Source organism: Onthophagus taurus, chromosome 8, assembly GCF_036711975.1.
Source record: "Onthophagus taurus isolate NC chromosome 8, IU_Otau_3.0, whole genome shotgun sequence".
Classification (NCBI taxonomy): Eukaryota; Metazoa; Arthropoda; class Insecta; order Coleoptera; family Scarabaeidae; genus Onthophagus; species Onthophagus taurus.
The window spans coordinates 4995460-5017830 of NC_091973.1; the positions used below are offsets into that span (position 1 = coordinate 4995460).

The 22371-nt window shown below is 34.2% G+C and overlaps 1 protein-coding gene across 1 annotated transcript; it reads right to left on the reverse strand.

Annotated features, from left to right (window-relative positions):
- Positions 1-459: 459 nt before the first annotated feature.
- Positions 460-7406, reverse strand: LOC111425636 (uncharacterized). Its single transcript, XM_023059785.2, has 4 exons — positions 7258-7406; positions 1501-1592; positions 1242-1445; positions 460-1189 (listed from the first exon to the last, which is right to left on the reverse strand). Exons 1-4 carry the CDS (start codon positions 7358-7360, stop codon positions 1031-1033), a joined length of 558 nt encoding a protein of 185 aa, XP_022915553.1. The 5' UTR covers positions 7361-7406; the 3' UTR covers positions 460-1030.
- Between the last annotated feature and the right edge of the window lie 14965 nt (positions 7407-22371).

The window sequence follows — 22371 nt, forward strand, 5'->3', positions numbered from 1 at the left end:
GCATTGAATCCCTTTGTTTGTTTATAACCACGTTCCAAGAAATGATGACGAATCATGAGTTGATTGTATAAAATAAACATTCTTATTTCTATTTTGGCCTCAACAAGTGTTAGAGAATTTTTATGAAAAGGAGTTGATTTTATTTGAAATGCGTTAAAATAAGTTAAAAAAATTAAATTAAATAGCACAGAGATCTTTTTTTTTTAGTTATTTGAGTTATAAACTAAGAATTGGTGTTAGGAATTCAAAAAAAAGGTTCATATAGGTTTATCCACGCCACCTACCGTTATAAATGTGCAACTTTAAATTTAAACACTCTCAAAAAGATGTCACTCAAACGTAAGTATCAAAATACTTTATTTAAAATATGAAATTATAAAATATTCTATAAAAACTATATAAACATTACAAAGTGTAATAATTATAAAAAATTTTTTTTTAACAATTTAACCTCGACGATATGTTAAAAATAATTTAAAGCATCCATTAAAACAAGTGGAACAATTTTCGTTCTCATATAAATCTTTAGGAAGTTGCTTCTCAAATTCCTCTTCGTGCGCTTCTAACCAATAAAATACCTTATTTTTCGGTGCTAATGGTATTGCCGAAACTTTGTATCTTGAAAGGTCAATCGGGTAATATTCCTCATTAACCGAAATTGACTTTGCTGATCCAACGAGTGGCAAAAGATCAAACGATTCAACGGTGTATTCTGAGCTGTTTGATGATGAATCGCTGCTCGATGAATCTAATCCTTGAAACGTGACCTTTTTAGCACAACAACGCCGACTGTAATCTTTTTTGGCACGATTGTGACGTTTCTTGAGTATTAAAGGTGGCGGATAACGATTCATAATTATTTTTCTAATACTCACTAAGATATAGGTAATAATAAATATAAAATAAAAAATCTTTTTGTATATGTTGATCGCACAGCGTATTTAAACGAATTGAATTCAAAAACTTGGGTGCGATTAATAATTAGAGATTAATACGTTTTTCAAAGAAGAGGAATTTGATTGGAAGGAATTCAACAATTGGCTTGTTGATTAGACATTTCATCAGAAGTTTCGGTCAACCATTTTAACATTTCTTCGCAGCAATTGCGATTAAAAACGCGTTGAAGTGCAATACCTTTTTTCTTATCGATCCTATGGCGCCTCTTTGGTCGTTTCCTCATCTCCGATACCTTAGAAAAATTGTGTTAAATGGTGTTAACTTTAAAATTGAGTTTAACATACCCTATTTTTGATCCCAATTCTAAATGTTTCGATAGTAGCTCTAAGTTCTTTTAAATGGATTCCCCATTCCGCTTTTCTCTGCAACGCTTTAAGAAGAATGCCATGCGAAGAACAGTCATCAGAATCGTATTCATCCTCGTTATTTGACCATTCCCGCTTTGGCTTGCAATCTTCGTAATTGTAAGGAACTTCGGTTTTGACATGCTAAAGTGAAAAATTTTTGTTATTAATTTATTAATAATGATTTTTCTTTGCTCACTTTAGTTTTTTTGGTCTTTCTAGCAACTTTCTTGAGGAACAACCAATCGTAAATGGTTGCTTGAGGATCTGGAGGGAGTCGAACAGATTTGCCTAAAAAATAGAAAATGTTATGATTTAAAGTTTTAAGTGTTTTAATTGTGAGAATGTCGTTTTGTTTGAAAAGACGGATTCACGGTGAATCTGAGGGTGTACGAGTTTGAATAGTGTGCCGCGAGTTTGCAGTTCTGCATAAACAGAAATTTAGGAATGTGGGCAGATCTTATTTGCTTAACTGGAACGGTAAAGATCAGCAACTTTGAAGCGTCGGCTCTCAAACTCCAGAGAGCTCCGACGATGTGATTTTAGTATATTATCGGGACGAGCGTACCAAAGCGACGCTGTCCCGAATGAAATTTCGCTTAGAAATAAGAAAATGTTCTCGAACGTGCGAATTTAACCCTTAGGGACGTTTGAAATCAGTAGGGAGCATGCGCCAAAACGGGACAACGTTCTGGACGATTAGGGGGTTACTGATGTTGATCTAGCGACCCCAACCTCAATTAAGCGGCCCGTAAACGAAATTAAATATCACCCCCCAGCTCTTTTGTCGTTTATAATTAAGCCCTTTGTAATGCATTTTTATTATTGTTTTTTTCTGCAGAACTTTTTTCGGTCGAACGTATGAATCACGTGCGTGAGGGCGAAAGGACAGCTTTGTATGCCTCGAATCCAAGAAACTGCACCCGAGGGATAGCTATAGGCACTTCCCGTGCGACAAGAAACGGCACGAATGTGCGCATGTCCTTTCACAACCACCAGCGCTCTGCACTGCGGTCCCGGCGCGCTTTCAATATTATCTCCCGCTGGAGTCAACCCTATCACCTCGCGTTTTCCATGAATCTTATCCCAAAACATCGCTCCTATTTATGTACGATATTCATCACATTTTTTAATTTAAATTTATTATCAAAAATTTAATAAGCCAAAATTAGCATTAATTATAATCGTAACTTCCTGACATCTATTGGTGAGTAGGTGCTCAACTTCCTTATTGTAGCTAATAACCATAATGTGACGATAGTTATCACTCACCGTCTGCAGTAGAAATTTTCACGTTCTAAATTGAATGTATTGCTCGGATTACTTAGATTACTACGAATACTTATTTCGCATTAAATCGCGTGAACTATAAATAGTGCTATTTAAACCGCTTTAGAGTAATAAATTTTTTTACTGTGCATTGTTAAAATTAAAAAAAAAATTTACAAAAGCCTCCAAGGCGAAAACAGTTTCGATTTAATATTTTATTGTATTATTTGGAATAGAAGCTGTAATTTTAGTGATTAATTATGATCTATTTCCTAGGTTTATGTCAAATACTTGAAAATTTTCTAGAAATTGTTGGAAATACTACAAAACTCTTCAATTAATTTCCAACCAGCTTCCTAAGTAATATTCCTTATAAGTAATAATCTCCAATAAAATCCAGAAACACTTCGATGGACTTTGGATATCTTGTAAAATGCTTCAAAATTGTTTGAATTTGCAGGAAAACTCAGCAGTAAATTGGAAATATTGCTAGAATCTTTGGAATCGATTCTAAGTCTTGAAAATCCCCAGGGAATCCATACAAAGTTTTTTAGAAATTCTTGGGAATATTTCGTAAGTTGTTTTAATACTAGAAGTATCAGCAATAAATTCCAGAAATACTTGAAGAGACTTTAAAAACTTTTTAAATCCTCAAAAAATGCTAACAAATCTTTTGGTGATTATCTAAAAATTTTTGGAAATTGTCTAAATATTTTTGGTATTCAATAAATCACAGAAAATCCTTGAATATCTTTAAAAATCGTTAAGAATTCATCGAAACACCTTTCAGAATATGTTGGAAATACTTTCGAAATCAATAAAAATTTTCATTGAATACATAAGAAATAAACTGAAATATCAAGAATACAAATATACATTTCATGGCAATTACACACTACACATTAAATAATAGAAAACGTTCTCCATCAAATATTTTTTTATTTTCCTCTTAAATCGTTGCCTAGATAGCGCAGTCAGCTGCGGTGGTAGTTCGTTGTAGAGTTTTGGACCCCAGTAATCCATATACTTTTGCGTTGATGCAGTTCTGTGGTACGGTACCTGGTATTGGTGTCGTGATCTTGTCAGATAGTTATGGGTACCACCATTGGAGGGAAAACTGTCTCTGTTATCATGAACATGCAGCAATGCCGTAAGTATATATATGCTTGGAAAGGTAGCAGCCCACACAGCACCCGTACCGCCCTCTTTGTAGTAGGAAGATCCTCAGGAAATCTCACCTGCCAGGTGACTGGCTACTTGTTTTAGTCTTCGTATAGTAAAGAGAGCAGAAGTCAGCCTAATCCTCAGATGTTTCAAATGCACTTCCCACGTCATTCCGCTGTCTAGATGCATACGCAGAAATTTTGCAGTTGCTGATTCCCTCCCAAGTCTGTTTTTTCACTGTTTAGTTTGAGCAGATTATTACTGAACCATTCTTGAGTGGACAATATAGCTTCTTGTGATTTAGCCATCAAGTTATCCTTTGTAGTGTCCTTTAATACGATGTTTTTGTTTGTCCATCAAATACGATCTTATTAAATTTAGTTGTAGACCTCTAATACCATAAAACTGAAGTTTACTCAGGTCGATCTGAACTACATTTTGCTCATCGTGTGCTTTGAAGCTGTAATTTTAGTGATTAATTATGATCAATTCCCTAGGTTTATGTCAAATACTTGAAAATTTTCTAGAAATTTTTGGAAATACTACAAAACTCTCAAATTCGTTTCCAACCAGCTTCCTAAGTAATATTCCTTATAAGTAATAATCTCCAATAAAATCCAGAAACACTTCGATGGACTTTGGATATCTTGTAAAATGCTTCAAAATTGCTTGAATTTGCAGGAAAACTCAGCAGTAAATTGGAAATATTGCTAGAATCTTTGGAATCGATTCTAAGTCTTGAAAATCCCCAGGGAATCCATACAAAGTTTTTTAGAAATTCTTGGGAATATTTCGTAAGTATATATATGCTTGGAAAGGTAGCAGCCCACACAGCACCCGTACCGCCCTCTTTTGTAGTAGGAAGATCCTCAGGAAATCTCACCTGCCAGGTGACTGGCTACTTGTTTTAGTCTTCGTATAGTAAAGAGAGCAGAAGTCAGCCTAATCCTCAGATGTTTCAAATGCACTTCCCACGTCATTCCGCTGTCTAGATGCATACGCAGAAATTTTGCAGTTGCTGATTCCCTCCCAAGTCTGTTTTTTCACTGTTTAGTTTGAGCAGATTATTACTGAACCATTCTTGAGTGGACAATATAGCTTCTTGTGATTTAGCCATCAAGTTATCCTTGTAGTGTCCTTTAATACGATGTTTTTGTTTGTCCATCAAATAAGATCTTATTAAATTTAGTTGTAGACCTCTAATACCATAAAGCTGAAGTTTACTCAGGTCGATCTGAACTACATTTTGCTCATCGTGTGCTTTCGTTATAAAGGCAATTACTTCAGAAACAGCCGTCATTACCGATCTGCCTGGTTGGTACCCGTGCTGATTGGTCACAAAATATTTATTGGTTTTAATGTATTCCACTAATCTTCTTGCTATTAATCTTTCAAATATCTTGGAGATAACAGGCAAAATTGATATAGGTCTATAATTGTTATAGTCTTTTTTATCATACTTCTTATGTAATGGCAGGAGTTTCGCTGTCTTGAACTCTGAAGGAAAAATTCCATCGCTGACACATTTATTGAACATAATATTAAGATTAGAGACCGCACACTGTTCTATTACTGACTTTTTGCTATAACTGTTGTTATTATTTCTGTTGTTGTTATTGGTCTGAAGAAAAAAGAATTTATATTTGTCACATTTAAGTTTTTGAGGTAGCGATCAAGATTCTCTCAACCACCTCTACAAAGTATTTGTTGATGTCCTCAATGTCGAGAGGTACAGGACCACTATTTGAGCCACTCTTGGTATCCTGATATTGCACGTTGTTTGTTGCCAGCATTATTTATAAAGGTTTCATTTGTTGTCTATTATAATCATGTAATGCCTCATGATACTGTTTCTTATATTTTATGTACAGCTGATAACATTCCTGGGATTTGGAAACTCTCATAACTGTAAATAAAACCTCCAACGTTCTTTCCATGGTCATCAATTCAGTGTTCTTGAACTGTTTCATTTTTGTTGTGCTTGACTTTATCTTTTTCTTTACATCGTCAAAACCTACAGAAGATGTCAAAAATACTTCGAAGTATCAGAAAATGCGTTCAAGAAATCTTCTAGAAATCTTGGAAATATTTGAGAAGTCTCTGTAAAACCAGACCTATATTTAATAAATCCTAGGGAGTTTGGAAATTGTCTAAAAATTTTTGGTTTTCAATAAATCACAGAAAATCTTTGATATCCTTAAAAATCGTTAAGAAACCATCGAAAATGCTTGAACATCTTTCAGAATATGTTGGCAATACTTTGGAAATCATTGAATATTCAGATTGATCATCAAAACCTACAGGAGATGTCAAAAAATACTTTGAAGTATCAGAAAATGCGTGGAAATTCTAGAATTTCAAGAAATCTTCTAGAAATCTTGGAAATATTTGAGAAGTCTCTGTAAAACCAGACCTATATTTAATAAATCATAGAGAGCTTGGAAATTGTCTAAAAATTTGTGGTATTCAATAAATCACAGAAAATCCTTAAAAATCGTTAAGAACCCATCGAAAATGCTTGAACATCTTTCAGAATATGTTGGAAATACTTTGGAAATCATTAAAAATTCAGATTCATCATCAAAACCTACAGGAGATGTCAAAAAATATTTTGAAGTATCAGAAAATGCGTGGAAATTCTAGAATTTCAAGAAATCTTCTAGAAATCTTGGAAATATTTGAGAAGTCTCTGTAAAACCAGACCTATATTTAATAAATCCTAGAGAGCTTGGAAATTGTTTAAAAATTTTTGGTATTCAATAAATCACAGAAAATCCTTAAAAATCGTTAAGAACCCATCGAAAATGCTTGAACACCTTTCAGAATATGTTGGAAATACTTTGGAAATCATTGAAAATTCAGATTCATCATCAAAACCTACAGGAGATGTCAAAAAATACTTTGAAGTATCAGAACATGCGTGGAAATTCTAGAATTTCCAGAAATCTTGGAAATACTTGGGAAGTCTCTGTAAAACCAGATCTCTCTCCAATAATTTTTAGAGAGCTTGGAAATTTCGACATTTTTCTAAAAATTCTTGGAAATAGATAACCAAGTAAATAACTCAATCAAATAAAGGCAAAAAAAAGTGTATATTAGCTTTTTTATTCTATTTCATAGGAGAAAGTAATATTAAATAGTGTTATAGGCGAATTTGAAGCTGTTATAAAAGAAAATAAATAAAATAATATTTAGTTATGCTTGATAAAGGAGAACAAAACAATCAAGTCGCTAATATAAACAGTTTACTTTTAATTTCTATTTTTCATAATATTAGAGATTACAATTTTAATCGTTGATAATTTAATAACAATTATAGAACTGTTGGAATTTTTATTAATCTAAACATTTTTGAGTAATGATTAAGAATTAAATAAGAAATAAATGGAGTTCATAGTTGATTAAGAATAGAAAAATTTTAGATTATAATTTTTATTTTAAAATCCTATCGCGTTAGTTTATTTAATAATTTGAAAGTAATTTTGTTGTTATTTTTAATAATATGTTAAAAATGAAAACTTACCAGGTAGGATGTGAGTAAAATAATAAGTTCTAACTAAACATCCTCCGTTATAATGGTGTTCGTCGAAAATGTTAATGTCAAGAGAAGACATGCAGGTTGCCATAGCAAAATTAATTTAAATTATAACCGGAGTGAGGTGGTAAGCAGTACCATAGCACAACTGGAATTGTGGCACCTACACCATCGAGTAAATTAGCAAAAGCAATTGGACTCTGTTTGGAAAAGTCTCAGACGATAAACAAGAGGCAATATGATACCGTTCTGCAATACAATCTTATCTTGTTAAAGGATATACCATTCTATACGATTTGGATAAGGTATTTTGGTGATAAACGAATACCGAGGAGCTATCGAGCGATAGCTTTCTTGAAACCGTTCGCAAACTTGTGTCAACATCATTAAAAAAAGCCCTCTCAACTTTTTTCCGAAGACCCGCGCCCTCGCCTTAAATTATTCAACGTAATGCCCGGCTATTTAGGTCAACCTTTTCAGTAAAAAAAAAAGAAAAAGTAGAAGAAGAGAAAAAAATACCGTTTCCTTGTCGTGCGTCGAAATATGTACGGTTAAAATCGGCACATATCCGCCGGATAGTACATGAAATGTTGCATTGCAAAATCGATATTATAGTGGCCGCTACAGAGAATTGATGGCATCTGAATGGAATCTCGAACACCCATATTTATGGCATCAACTCTCTCTCTAAATCATTGAAAAATTAATAACCATCCATGCTACGATAAAACTTCAAACAATAATCATTTCCTAATAAACCCTCATTTGCGCCTTCATTACATTTAATTAACCGTGCAGCATTCCGCTGAACACTCCAGATCAAAGCCACGTTTCGAAATTGCCATTTCCCTTTGTGAAGATGCACCACTTTTGGTGGTCGCGCCAGGTGTCACTTTTGCGGTACGAAATGGATTCCGTTCCCTTTACATCATCTTCTCTTAGTTCGTACCGGACCCTCAAGATTCTAACCAAGACGTTGAAGACCGTTTTGCGGCCAACACATCAAAGGAACTTTACTTAATCAATTCCCACCTTTAATTAACAAACTAACTTAATTAAACGAATTTGGAGTATCAATTACAATAATTATATATATAAATTGTATCGAATTTAACTCCGTATGCGCAAAACAAATCCGTTTAAGTCTACGGTGTTGAAAATGTACTTGTGTGCTAAATTAGGTCATAAATAAAGTAATAAATAGTTAAACGGGATGTTCCCGGATTCAAGCTGTGCGAGGTCAAGAACTCCACTTTCCTATTTACCGATTGATTTCCGAGGAATAAAAATTCAATGGGCTGTGGAAATTACCCCATGGTGCGGGTACGATTTGTTTGCGTAGTTTCGTAGATTTCGATGCTATACTATTAAATTAATTGCAATTCCAACCCCGCAGAGAATTTATGTCTGGTTAAGTCTAGAATGATATTTTAGTCATGCTTTGCGGAATTCTCGCAGATTTACGATCCATATGGACTATAAGTGAGACCTTAAGACTATTCTTTATTTATTTTTAATGAAATTATTTTATGAAATATTAGAAAATTCTAGAATTTTCAGAAATCTGTAAAACCAGATCTATCTCCAATAAATTCTAGAGAGCTTGGAAATTGTCTAAACATTTTTGGCATTTAATAAATCACAGAAAATCCTGGAATATCCTTAAGAACCCATCGAAAATGCTTGAAATACTTCGAAGTATCAAAAAATGCGTGGAAATTCTAGAATTTTCACAAATCTTCTAGAAATCTTGGAAATACTTGGGAAGTCTCTGTAAAACCAGATCTTATATCATCAGTAATCTTGATCAGTGCAGTTGTAGTACTGTGACCTGGCCAGAAACCAGATTGCAAATACTTGATTATATACAATACGCTCAAATGCCTTTGACAGGATAGAGAGAATTGATATAGGACGAAAGTCACAAGAGGAAACTGGAGTTTTTAACTTAGGAATAGGCATAACATGCGCCAGCTTCTAAGAAAACAAAAGTTAAGTTAAGTTTCTAAGAAAAGTTATAGATAATAATATAAATTGATAAATAATAATAATTGATATCAATCACAGTGAGCGACAAGCTAGAAGAAATAAGATTAGATGCCTCAATACAACACCTTGTGTAGGAGCAAAATCAATGACACCAAGAAACCTTAGAAGTTTTCCAGAACGTCTTAGGAGTAGTCCCAGTCAATTTCTGGTAAAAATATGCTTTCTTCGCATTTTTACATCTATGATCTACGCAGTACACGATACCTTTCATAGTTAATATTTGATGAATTGCGTTTAAGAAGCATTTTAGCTCTGTTTCGTGCAAGCATAAGGTCTCTAATCTCATCATTTAGCTAGGGGGCACCAAAATACTTTACTTTTCTTTGCTTAAGCGGGGCATGTTTATTATACAAACATGTAATTTTATCATTAAAAGGCTGTGTCATGGCTGCCAATCAATCAGCAATGCATCAGATTTGAGGTGTTCATAATCAATGTGCCTAAAATCACGGTGAGTGAACATGCGATGAGAAGAGACAGGCTGCCGAACTTGAACAGCACAATAAATCAGATCATGACAAGAAAACTGTTCAACAAGTTATTGGCCATGTGTTAAAATTTTATCTGGACAGGACGTAATGATGAGATCAAGAAGAGATTGTGATGATGGCATTAACAGGAGGTCTTCAAAATGGTCGAAATAATTCACTCCTAGGGGACAATACAACACATTTAGTAGTAACCTCTCACAACGACACTTAACCTCAATCAATAAGAATTCCATTTCGTTTTGAAATCCATCAGTTAATTCCACCAGTTTAGTTTGAAAATGATTCCTGATAAAAATCCCAACCTCACCACCCCGGGAATATTCACGATCATTTCTTAGTAAACAATAACTTGGTAAGACAAACATGGAAGAGGGCCTAAACCAAGTTTCGCTAACCAAGATTACATCAAATATGTTTGACTCAAAAGTATATAAGAAGTCATCAAAATGAGCATAAAAACTTTGGGCATTAATATGACATACTGCTATGATATAATACCTCATCCACATTACTCATATTCCCAGAGGAAAAATGTAGGGTATTCCCAAAAGAGGATTCCAGGAAAGGGGTAGAGGAAGAATCAGATCTATTTCCAATAAATTCTAGAGAGCTTGGAAATTGTCTAAAAATTGTTGATATTTAATAAATTACAGAAAATTCTTGCATATCCTTAAAAATCGTTAAGAACCCATCGAAAATGCTTGAACACCTTTCAGAATATGTTGGAAGTATTTTGGAAATCATTAAAAATTTAGATTCATCATCACAACCTATAGGAGATGTCAAAAAATACTTCGAAGTATCAGAAAATGCGTGGAAATTCTAGAATTTTCAGAAATCTTTTAGAAATCTTGGAAATACTTGGGAAGTCTCTGTAAAACCAGATTTATCTTTAATAAATTTTAGAGAGTTTGGAAATTGTCTAAAAATTTTTGGTATTCAATAAATCACAGAAAATCCTTGATATCCTTAAAAATCATTAAGAGCTCATCGAAAATGTTTGAACACCTTTTAGAATATGTTGGAAGTATTTTGGAAATCATTAAAAATTCAGATTCATCATCAAAACCTACAAGAGATGTCAAAAAATACTTCGAAGTATCAGAAAATGTGTGGAAATTCTAGAATTTTCATAAATCTTCTTGAAATCTTGGAAATACTTGGGAAATCTCTGTAAAACCTGATTTATCTTTAATAAATTTTAGAGAGTTTGGAAATTGTCTAAAAATTTTTGGTATTCAATAAATCACAGAAAATCCTTGATATCCTTAAAAATCGTTAAGAACCCATCGAAAATGCTTGAACACCTTTCAAGATATGTTGGAAGTATTTTGGAAATCATTAAAAATTCAGATTCATCATCAAAACCTACAAGAGATGTCAAAAAATACTTCGAAGTAACAGAAAATGCGTGGAAATTCTAGAATTTTCAGAAATCTTCTAGAAATCTTGGAAATACTTAGCAAGTCGCTGTAAAACCAGATCTATCTCCAATAAATTCTAGAAAGGTTGGAAATTGTCTAAACATTTTTGGTATTTAATAAATCACAGAAAATCCATGAATATCCTTAAAAATCGTTAAGAATCCATCGAAAGTGCTTGAATTCCTTTCAGAATATGTTGGAAATACTTTGGAAATCATTGAAAATTCAGATTCGTCATCAAAACCTACAGGAGATGTCAAAAAATACTTCGAAGTATCAGAAAATGCGTGGAAATTCTAGAATTTTCATAAATCTTCTAGAAATCTTGGAAATACTTGGGAAGTCTCTGTAAAACCAGATTTATCTTTAATAAATTTTAGAGTTTGGAAATTGTCTAAAAAATTTTGGTATTCAATAAATTACAGAAAATCCTTGATATCCTTAAAAATCATTAAGAGCTCATCGAAAATGTTTGAACACCTTTTAGAATATGTTGGAAGTATTTTGGAAATCATTCAGATTCATCATCAAAACCTACAGGAGATGTCAAAAAATACTTCGAAGTATCAGAAAATTCTAGAATTTCCAGAAATTTTGGAAATACTTGGGAAATCTCTGTAAAATCAGATCTATCTTTAATAAATTTTAGCGAGCTTGAAAATTTTTCTAGAAATTCTTGGAAATTGTCTAAAAATAGATAACCAAGTAAATAATTCAATCAAATAAAGGCACAAATATTTCAAGAACAACACGTCAGATACTTGGACTTAGGTTGTAATCAATTAAAGTATATATTATTTAAATAAAGGAATAAAAAAATAAAAGTATTCTTTATTTTTTTTAATACAATTTTTGCATATATATTTTTTTAAGAAAAAAGTATTTTTTGATAAGGTTTCCGGTGTTCAGTTGGCACAAGTCTATATATCACGGAGATGGTACGTGCCTTGAAATTTCATATGACATCGTCGAGTGGTAAAAAATAATGAGAAAAAGAAATGGTTTTGGGGTGAGTTCGTCGGCAATTACTTAGTTTTTAATCTGGTGTAATTGTGGCGGCGAGCTGACGGTAGTAAGTAAAAATCGATTGATGAAATTGAATCATCGGGCCGGATTAGATAAATCCTCGTGAAACCGAGAAGTAAACGAATTAAATATAGCCCCGGGGCGGCAAGCAATACCATCCCCCGCTTGCGTACCCACCACATTTAATCCCTTCAACTTCACCGAACTTTCGATGGTGACACTCGCGGACCAGAAAGAGGAGACAAATCGTCGACAAACCGAAATCTTTTCTCGCGCGCACTCAAAAGTTCGCCCAGATCGCAATTTACGAAACAAATTGAAACTAAAACTTATTTAACGGGTTGGTTACCTTTAATCCATCTTTCCAAACTTTTACAAGAAACCGATAAACAACCCCAATCTTTAAAATCACTTCTTACAAACTTTTTTACTACAATTGACACTTAACTTAATTAAATGTACTTACCAGCAATGAAAACACCGTTGATGATGTTAATAGAATGACTTAAATACAGCAAACATTCCCGTTTTGGCGGTTGATACACTTTGACACCTGGATTACGATATCCTTCCTCCACTCTCTTAATTGTCTTTTGAAAGTATTGAAACGCACGCGTAAACGCACTACTGGGACGTAGTCCTTTTTTTATATCATCCATTTTCTTGTTAATATTTACGCAAATTTGTAGTTTGGAACGTTGTTCTGTTGACAAAATTCGCTGTGAACTAACGCCTATAAAAAATGTACAATGAATGTTAAAATTGCCAATAATTAACAGTTCTATAATTTTCAATGTTGATAAGAAAATTGATAAATGTAAAGCGATTTTGATTATCATTTTGGATATCGTGTAAATTATTCAAAGACTTCCTTTGATTCATTTTAACACTTACCTTTTCCCCTCCTTCAACTCAATCCTTCTCATTATCACCGATAAATTAATAATATGAATAAGTAAAGGAAAAATCAAGTAGAGAATGTGAGATTTTGGATACGAAAAATTTCTTTGATTGCATTGTAATAAATTTTTTGCATTGTTGATTAATTTTAATCTACAACAAAGTTATTACGAAAATATGTTCACCAAATAATCTCTAAACCAGGATTTGGGGGTCACGCAGAAAAATTTTATGCAAATTTCCTACAAAAAAATTATTTCTTAACATAAGTTTATGATATGGAGGCATTTCTTTTCAGGAATCCAAGAATCAAGAAAGGTGAACAGAAGAAGAAATACGAGATTTTTGCTCAAGTACATATTAGTCATGGCAACTATTAATAATATAGAAATCGAAAGAGAAGATCCATAAACTAAGGCAGGAGGAAGAAAGACTAAAACACCAAGAAAAACAACAAAGTTCAAAAACTAGAACAAAGCTAATAGCTAATAGCCAAATAAAGTTATGGAGGTGTGTGGAATGAGAAAATATAATAATCAGACAAAGAGAACACACTGCTGGAATGAAGAGATCCGACAGGCAATCAAGAAGAAGAAAGAGTCATGGAAGAAATACATTTAGAACGAATTCAGAAGAAGATAGAGCACAAGCTTAAGTGAAACAAACTTAACATAACGGGTGCAATGAGATCCTGTCCGACGGCTGCTTTGGAAGCCCTACTCGGTCTCACACCACTCCACATATATATACAAAAGGAGGCAGCCTTAAGTGCCTTATCACTGAAAACAGTTTCTTCACTCAAGTTGATGCAGGGTAATCTCAGAGGACACCTCGAGATCCTCAAAGACCCATGTCTAAATCACCTGATTGAAATTGAAACGGACCTTATACCGACGGAATACAATTTCAACCAAGCGTATAAGGTCATATTTAGTAGCAGGGATGATTGGGCGAAAGGAGGGCCTCAACTAAAAGGAGGAGCCCTAGCCTGGTACACCGATGCTTCAAAGACAGTAAGATCTGGAGTAGGCATGGGCATCAGTGGACCAAACAGCCACATCAAATTGCCCCTCAGCTCGGACTTAACAATTTTCCAAGCAGAAGTTCTTGCTATAAACTTCTGCACCGCTTTGAACCTACAGAAGGGACAAAAAGGTGCATCCATAAACATTTTCACAGACAGTCGGGCCGCCTTAAAGGCAATTCAGGCCTACACGTGTAGCTCCGCACTGATCAGAGAGTGCACCAACAACCTGAGAGAACTCGCTAGGGGCAATGATGTTACCCTATGGTGGGTTCCAGGTCACAGCAACATTGAGGGCAATGAGAAGGCCGACAAGCTGGCCAAAGAGGCAGCAAACACGCCCTTCATTGGACCCCAACCTGGATGTGGACTACAAAAAAGCCACCTAAAACAAATAATCAACAACTGGGAGGCTTCAAAGATAGCCTTACGCTGGAAAGAACTTCCAGGTCACAGACAAGCGAAGAGTATGATAACTCCGTCGCAAAACAAAACCAAAGAGGTTTTATGCCTCAGCAAAGGGGATCTAAGAACGCTCTCAGGCTACCTAACTGGCCATGTGCCCCTAAAATACCACCTCTTCCACATTGGACAAGCTGAGGATCAAACTTGTCGACTATGCAACGACGAGTCAGAAACTGCTGAACATATACTGTGCAATTGCGTCGCCAGAGGACGTCTAAGGCACAACGTCTTCGGTAAAACTACCCTGTTACCTACCGACATAAAGGTTCAAGACCTCAGGACAATACTAAGGTTCATTAAGGACCTACATTTGCCCTAAACCTTTGGAGGGCTAAAGTTACAATAGATCTTATAGGTCGCGGTAACGAGAGGGGCCGCCCTCCTCAGCCCGACAGCAATAATAATAATAATAATAATAAGGAGTAACTTCTAGGTATATATAAAACCGCATGGGAGTATAAAACCTAATATTCTTGGATCTAAAAGCAGCGTTTGACACGGTTAACCATAGTATGATATGGAAGTGTCTAGAACAACTAATGGTATGGCAAAAATTAACAAAAATAATTGAAAACCTGTACAAGAAAGTCAAGGGCATAGCACAAATGAAGGGAGACACATCAAAAACTTTTGAAATGAGCAAGAGAATAAAACAAGGCGGTAGCCTATTTATAATATTAACGGACGGAGTGATAAAAAATAAAGAAACAAGAGCAAATAAATATCAAACAGTAGCTAATTTACTATATGCTGCCGACATAGTGTTGATAGCAGAGAACCACAGAAAGGCAAAGAAGTTGGTTGAAGTATGGACAGAAGAAATTGAAAAGATGCGCCTAGAATTGAATGTAAATAAATACAAAATCGTGATAATAACTAAAAAGGAAATAAGGAATAACCCGAAAGAATTGTTTATTAAGGAACAAAAGATAGAGGAAGATGAGTACTTCGGCAGTATAATATCACAAGATGGAATGATAGATTTAGACATAAATGCAAGAAAAACAGAACAATTTTTAGGAAGAAGTACAATTCAGTGGCAGTCTCAATATCAACATATTTCAGTGAATCATGGACACTCCAAGATAAACAAGAAGGAAAGATCACAGCAATGGGAATGAAATTTTTACAGATAATAGTGGGGAAGACGAAGTGGGGTAGGATAAGGAATGAGGAAATAAGACTGGGAGTGGATCAGGAGGAGATAATCAGCAAAATAGAGAGAAAGCAACTAAACTGGTACGCCCACATAATTAGAATGGAACATAACACAATAGCAAAAAAGATATTTGAAGAATAAGGATAAGAAAAAGCTGAAGTTGGGAAGAAGAGAGGGAAGACTCTAGCAGATATAAAGGAATTAGCCAGGAACCGGAGGGAGTGGAAAAAGTGGATGGAGGAATAAGAAAAAGATTTATCCGACGCCATCAGGCATAAGGATCAGGAGAAGAAGAGATATGATAGAGAATCAAGAATATATTGATAAAAGTTCAAACGTAGGTTCAATAGAATACAAATGGCTATAGATGAAGAATCATTTTTTAATGATAACTTCGATGAAGCTGAAGGATGGGCCAGAATAGCTGACTGTCCTAAAAGTGATTTATCAGACAAAAATGAATGCTCATGTTCTTCTGATCAATTATCTATTTGTTTTTGACCACTTTTGTGTAAAGAATTTGAAAGAGTATACAAAAAACCAAGAGTCTTTGTAATTCTTTAAAACTTTTTGGTCTTGGGAAATCATTGATCGATTTTATTCCACTTAGTGAAGGACAAATTCCTTCTGATGAAATATTGTGACTCAAGAAGTTAATTTGATGTTTATGCCGAAATTGTTTAACATTTCGAAAAGTTACAACAACTTTGTGTGCAACAATGTGTATCTTTATATAAAAAAAAATAAAAAGAAATAATCTAGGCGGACATCTTCGAAGTCAGCCATTATAAGTATTGTTCGTGATACTTGGAAAACTTTGAAGATGTCAGCTGCCATAAGTATTGTAAGTGATACTTGAGATTATTTCTATTGATGTAAGAAATAATCTCGGTTGACGTCTTCGAAGTCAGCCGTCATAACAATTGGTCGTGATACTTGGGGCGGCCGACTTCGATGACGTCAGGCGCCTCAAATATCACGTCTGTTTATATAAAAAGTAATTTCGACGAAATAATCTAAAAAATGTTCCCATCTTACCTATTTACGTAGTTGGATCGATATCATCTACAGCTTTCCAATGATATATCGGGCGTGCTTACTCAGCTTTTTCCCAACTTCTTAATAACCTCAATTTTTTCGAAATATATTATTTCTAAACCTAATTATTGTACTTTACGATCTTTTATTGTACATTAATCACCTAAAATACTACAAATGTATATTAATAAGATATTTATTTATTAAAATTAATTAATTCTTACCTTGATATGACAGAAGGGATTTTTTGGTTTGACACAAAGTATCATAACCTAATAATTTGAATTTTAACGAATTTATAAACTAAAAATGTATTGCCAACTAAAAAAAAATTATTTTTTTGAATTAAATATAACTTATTTAATGTTTTTTGGTTTGTTATTTTATTATTTTATTAATAATTATGCTTAGTTAATAAAATGTAAAGTGTGTAAATCACGTAAATAGTTTTTTTTGGGTAAATTATACTGTTTACCCTGACATCTAGTGGTCATATTCGCGAATTATTACCTTCCAGTACCGACCTTGAACAACGAAACTTGTCATTCGTAAACGATACGATGAATATTATCCTAATTCGTAATATAACCGGCATTTTATTGGTAAAACAACTTATTTTTGTATTTATCTTTCAGTTTGTGTAATTATAAGTCTCTGGTTGACATATATCCTTGATTACCCGGTGTTTGTTTACTTAAACGTCATCATTTCACCAACGAGAAGTTTGATGGATGTTTTTAAGAGTATCTTAGAAACGTTGATGGTTGAACTTTACGATTTATTATTGATTGCGTTCGAGCAATTCGCTGAATATTTAATAAATTATTAGAAAAGGTTTAAATTTAAGTCTAAAAGAAATCGTTTTAATTCCAATATGGCGTCTTTTTAGTACCAACAGAAATTCCATAAAATTACGTTATTAAGATTAAGTTAGAAATCATGTTTGAAGAATTGGAATATTGGCTTATGTATGCCTTTAGTAAGTTAATACTTTAATTTTTATGACTAAAATCTTGAAATATTTCTTAAATTTTAGAATTTATCCTCATCAATATTTTGATAGTAATTTTTTTGCTGATTGCTATGTTTATAAGTCTTAGCAATTTTTTCCTACAATTATTCCGAAGAATTGGTCTATGGTTAAGAAGATTTGAACGTTAAAATGTATATAGAATTAAAATGATTTCTAATAAAAACTAATTGTTTGTGTAATACTTCTTGAAACAGTAAATATTACCTTGGGAATGATAAAAATGAAGCTAATTGCTGTATTGCATGTTTTATAAAGACCGGGGGTGACATATTCAGCTGTGATACTAAGAGTTGATAAATATAAGTCAATAATTTAATTAAAAAGTATCCATTAATTAACGAAATCCAATAGAAGATGTCTAAAACTAGGGCTAGTGTTAAAACAAAAAGAGGAAAATGATAAAGTGGGTAAGAGAGGTCCTTTATAAGTTTGTCAGATTTAATATTAGCCACATGGGACGGTAAGAAGTTTGGAGTAACGAAAGTTCTCTCGCTACTCTCAAGATGTTTTCCTTTTGGTGCTCAAAATAGTTCCAAAACATCGGTCATAATTACTTCCTCTTCTTATTTTTAACGGTGAGAGGTTAAGTTGTTTAAAAAGCTTTAAAAATTAACGATTGTTTTTTGAAAGTGCTCAAACGAGGAATTTAAAAGTGAATTTCCCTGCTGAGGTTTCCCAAACCCATTCGTCTAAGCGCCGTGAAATATTGTTATGTTAAAAATACATTTTTCACCCGCCCTTGATGTACCTTGCGGCACAAAAAAATACAATTTTCGCGCATGATTTATCTCCCACCGTGGGAGAGGACATTTTCCGGGAGATTAAGGGTATTATTATCCTTTATTGAAGGATAAAACATTTTTTACTCTTGTCTTTTTAAACATTTAGAAAATTTAAACATAAAAAAATAAATCAAATGAATATATTTCGTGATTGCCAATGTTTGTTTGAAAGGGATGATGACCCGTGAGAAGGGAATTTGGGTTTTTCCTTCGGCGAAAGCAATCTCGTAGGTAAAACAATGGCCTTGTTTCGTATTTGTATTCGAGGTACAGCGGCCGGTATGTGATATTGATTTGGAAGATGTGTATATACTTCCAATTTAAATCGCACATTGTTTACTCGGCCCCCGTAGCAAAAATAAATTCCCCAAGCTTTAGGAACGAGGTGCGTCCCCATCAAAAGTTGTACTACAGATAGCGACGTTGTACTGTTCCAGTTGTATTGTTTAATATAAATTGCCGACGGTCGAATACGAGTTCAGTTTGTTAGTTTTTAATTATAAACTGTTTATCGTTCGATATTTCGATATCTGGTCATAGCCGGCCCGAATAAAACTTTTTAGTTTGTGTACTCGATGTATATTATTGACGAATGTATTGTGAGAACACGCAACGCCAATTTAAATGATTAATGATAATTTTAATTTGATGAAAAAAGCGTTACTTTTTAATATTTGTCAATTTAAAAAGTTTTACTAATTCAATTTAATTCAAATATTTAGTTCCAATTAATACCCTTTTGTTTCCAGTACATAAAACTAGCTTCCCGGAAATAATTGTCTTGACATTTTATTACAGAAAAATCCCCCTGGATATAATTGGAGGGACTACTCTCATTCGGGGATAAACCTAGTTTTATGCTAGGCCATAAGGGCTTAGACGAATCCGACGAATCCGCCGAATCCGCGGACTTTCGTTCGTCGCGCGAATTGATTAATTTTTTACGAAGAGCTTATTGAATATAACGAACGATTCGTAAAGAGGGCGCTGCATTGCGGATTTGGGGAGAATTTTTGCGTCGCTAATTCATTACGCCAACGAAAACAGTTTGTCTCGCCTGTCACGACGACCGCTTGGTTAGCTTACGGGAGCTTTAAGAATTAAATTAAAATGACCTAGTGGGGTTAAAAGAAGACCGAAAATTACTCGTGTGCGCAAACAACTCCTTAGAGATTTTGGAAAGCCGAAAACTCTGCGGGTTTATATGCGAAAGATAACTGGGGTGGAAAATTGGGGGAAACGAAATATTCTTGTCAGTGGAAATGACGAATTACAAATCAATTTTCAAGTTGTAGTGTTTTTAATCTTAAGTACTTCGAAGGGGTTAAATTGATTAAAAGTAAACAAGTTGGGGGTGAGATCGATATGGAAAAGAGGTTTTGACTTTCATTTTCGGTTTCCCTTTCGCACCCTGAAAATTGAAAACTACGGGTCGTGACGTTTTAGCGTCCGCCGTTCGTATCGATTCTTCGGACGCAGTTCGCGGAGTAAGATTTCCTGCAGCCGCAGTAATTAATAGATCGATCGCCATGTACCCGGAAGCTGTTTGATAATTGACATCGTAAGTGAGGCGATGAGCACTGAATTTACGAGCGAGCCTGCTTCCAAGATAATCCTAGATAACGTCGCCGATGTATAAATACTACAACCAACGGTTTGTACTATTACAATTAAATTAATTACAACTAAACTCAGTAAACTCGTAGCAATATATCTTCGGTTACCTGCGTTACACAGTCACCGCTTTCCCACAATTTTAATTGGCGTTACTCATACAAACATGACCTAGTAATTGAAACTGTGTGGATCGTGGTATTAAGCGCATGTGCGAACATGCGCACCATCGATAATTCTCGACAGTTAATCTTAATGAACAAGCGTGCCGTAAAATTCGACGAAGCTGTCTCAATTTTCGTTAAAACAACCATGAAATTACTACTTAACCACGGCAATTATTCCTTCTACACATAAATATATATAAAAATTAATTAATTTTTATTTTAACATTTTCTTATCATTCTCGTTATATAACTTATTAAAAAGACTAGAAACACCCACTTAAAGAATGGAGAGAGGTGAAAAAAACTGAGGGATAGGGACACTATACAGGGTGATTCATTAGCCCTATGACAAACTTTGGCAGATGAAAGGTGATGCGATTCTAAGGAAAAAATGTTATATGAATATGGGTCCGATTCATTTTGGTTAAAGAGTTACAAGCCTCTGAAAATTGTACACAGTTTAATAGGCAATGACAATGTAACATAAAAAATAAGTTTAAAAATTACAAAAATTGTTCGAAATGTCCGCCTTCAGCTTGAATGCACGCTTCACATCGACGAAGTAAAGATTTGCAACAATCGCAACAATAATTATGAAACACAAATACAGAGTTGGCTGTGATAACAAAACTGAGTTCTTTATGTCAAACATTTCAATTTACTCTATTCTGTGTGTTTCAAAGTTGAACAACTGAAGAATATGCAGATATTATTTGTGTATACGGGCTTTGTAACGGAAACGCTCAGCAAGCAGCAAGAGAATACCTTCGTAGGTTTCCAAATAGACATCAACCTGCCCATACAGTGTTTAGTGCATCATTTCGCAGACTGAGAGAAACAGGTAACCCCGCTCCACTACATTCCGTTCGTCCCCATGATGTGAATGTACAAAATGAAGAACGTGTTATTGATTTAGTACTTGACGACCCTTCAATTAGTACTCGGCGTATAGCGAAGATGTTACAAATATCCCAAAGTTTTGTATGGCGTGTATTGAATCGAGAAATGTTACATCCGTTTCATCGCCAAAATGTTCAAGCATTACATCCTGGAGATACTGAGCAACACTTAGCATTTTGCCACTGGATTATTCAGCAACATGCTCAAAATAATAACTTCATTTCCCAAGTTCTGTGGTCTGATGAAGCGTGTTTCACTAGGGACGGCATAAATAATTATCATAACGAACATGTGTGGTCCTTGCAAAATCCACATGCAATTAGACCAGGAAGATTTCAGCAACGGTTTAGTGTAAACGTTTGGGGTGGCATTTTTAACAATTCTTTGCTACCTGTATGGGTGATAAATGAACGTTTAAATGCAAATATGTACAGAAATTTCTTTCGACATAACCTTTTCGATTTTATCGACGACGTACCACTTAACATCGTTCAAAATATGTGGTATCAGCACGATGATGCACCACCACATCGAGGAAGAGAAGTCATCGCTTGGTTACATGAACATTTTCCAAACAAATGGATTGGCAATGGAGGTCCAGTAGTCTGGCCACCACGATCCCCAGATCTAAATCCGCTGGATTATTATTTCTGGGGACACATGAAGCAGCTTGTGTACCATGTAGAAATTACTACCCGTCAGCAACTACTGGACAGAATTCAAGATGCAGCTAATAGCATACGGAATGATCCAAATATCATACGTCGTGTGATAGAATCTTTACTTCGTCGATGTGAGGCGTGCATTCAAGCTGAAGGCGGACATTTCGAACAATTTTTGTAATTTTTAAACTTATTTTTTATGTTACATTTTCATTTGCCTATTAAACTATGTATAATTTTCAAAGGCTTGTAACTCTTTAACCAAAATGAATCGGACCCATATTCATATAACATTTTTTCCTTAGAATCGCATCACCTTTCATCTGCCAAAGTTTGTTATAGAGCTAATGAATCACCCTGTATATCGT

Bases quoted from the DNA above. Each gene is read 5' to 3' on its own strand.
- LOC111425636 (XM_023059785.2), bottom strand. From the start codon at position 7,360: ATGGCAACCTGCATGTCTTCTCTTGACATTAACATTTTCGACGAACAC. The intron at 1,593-7,257 runs GTAAGTTTTCAT...TCTATTTTTTAG, and splicing joins TTTTACTCACATCCTACCTG to GCAAATCTGTTCGACTCCCT. The intron at 1,190-1,241 runs GTATGTTAAACT...AATTTTTCTAAG, and splicing joins GAATTGGGATCAAAAATAGG to GTATCGGAGATGAGGAAACG.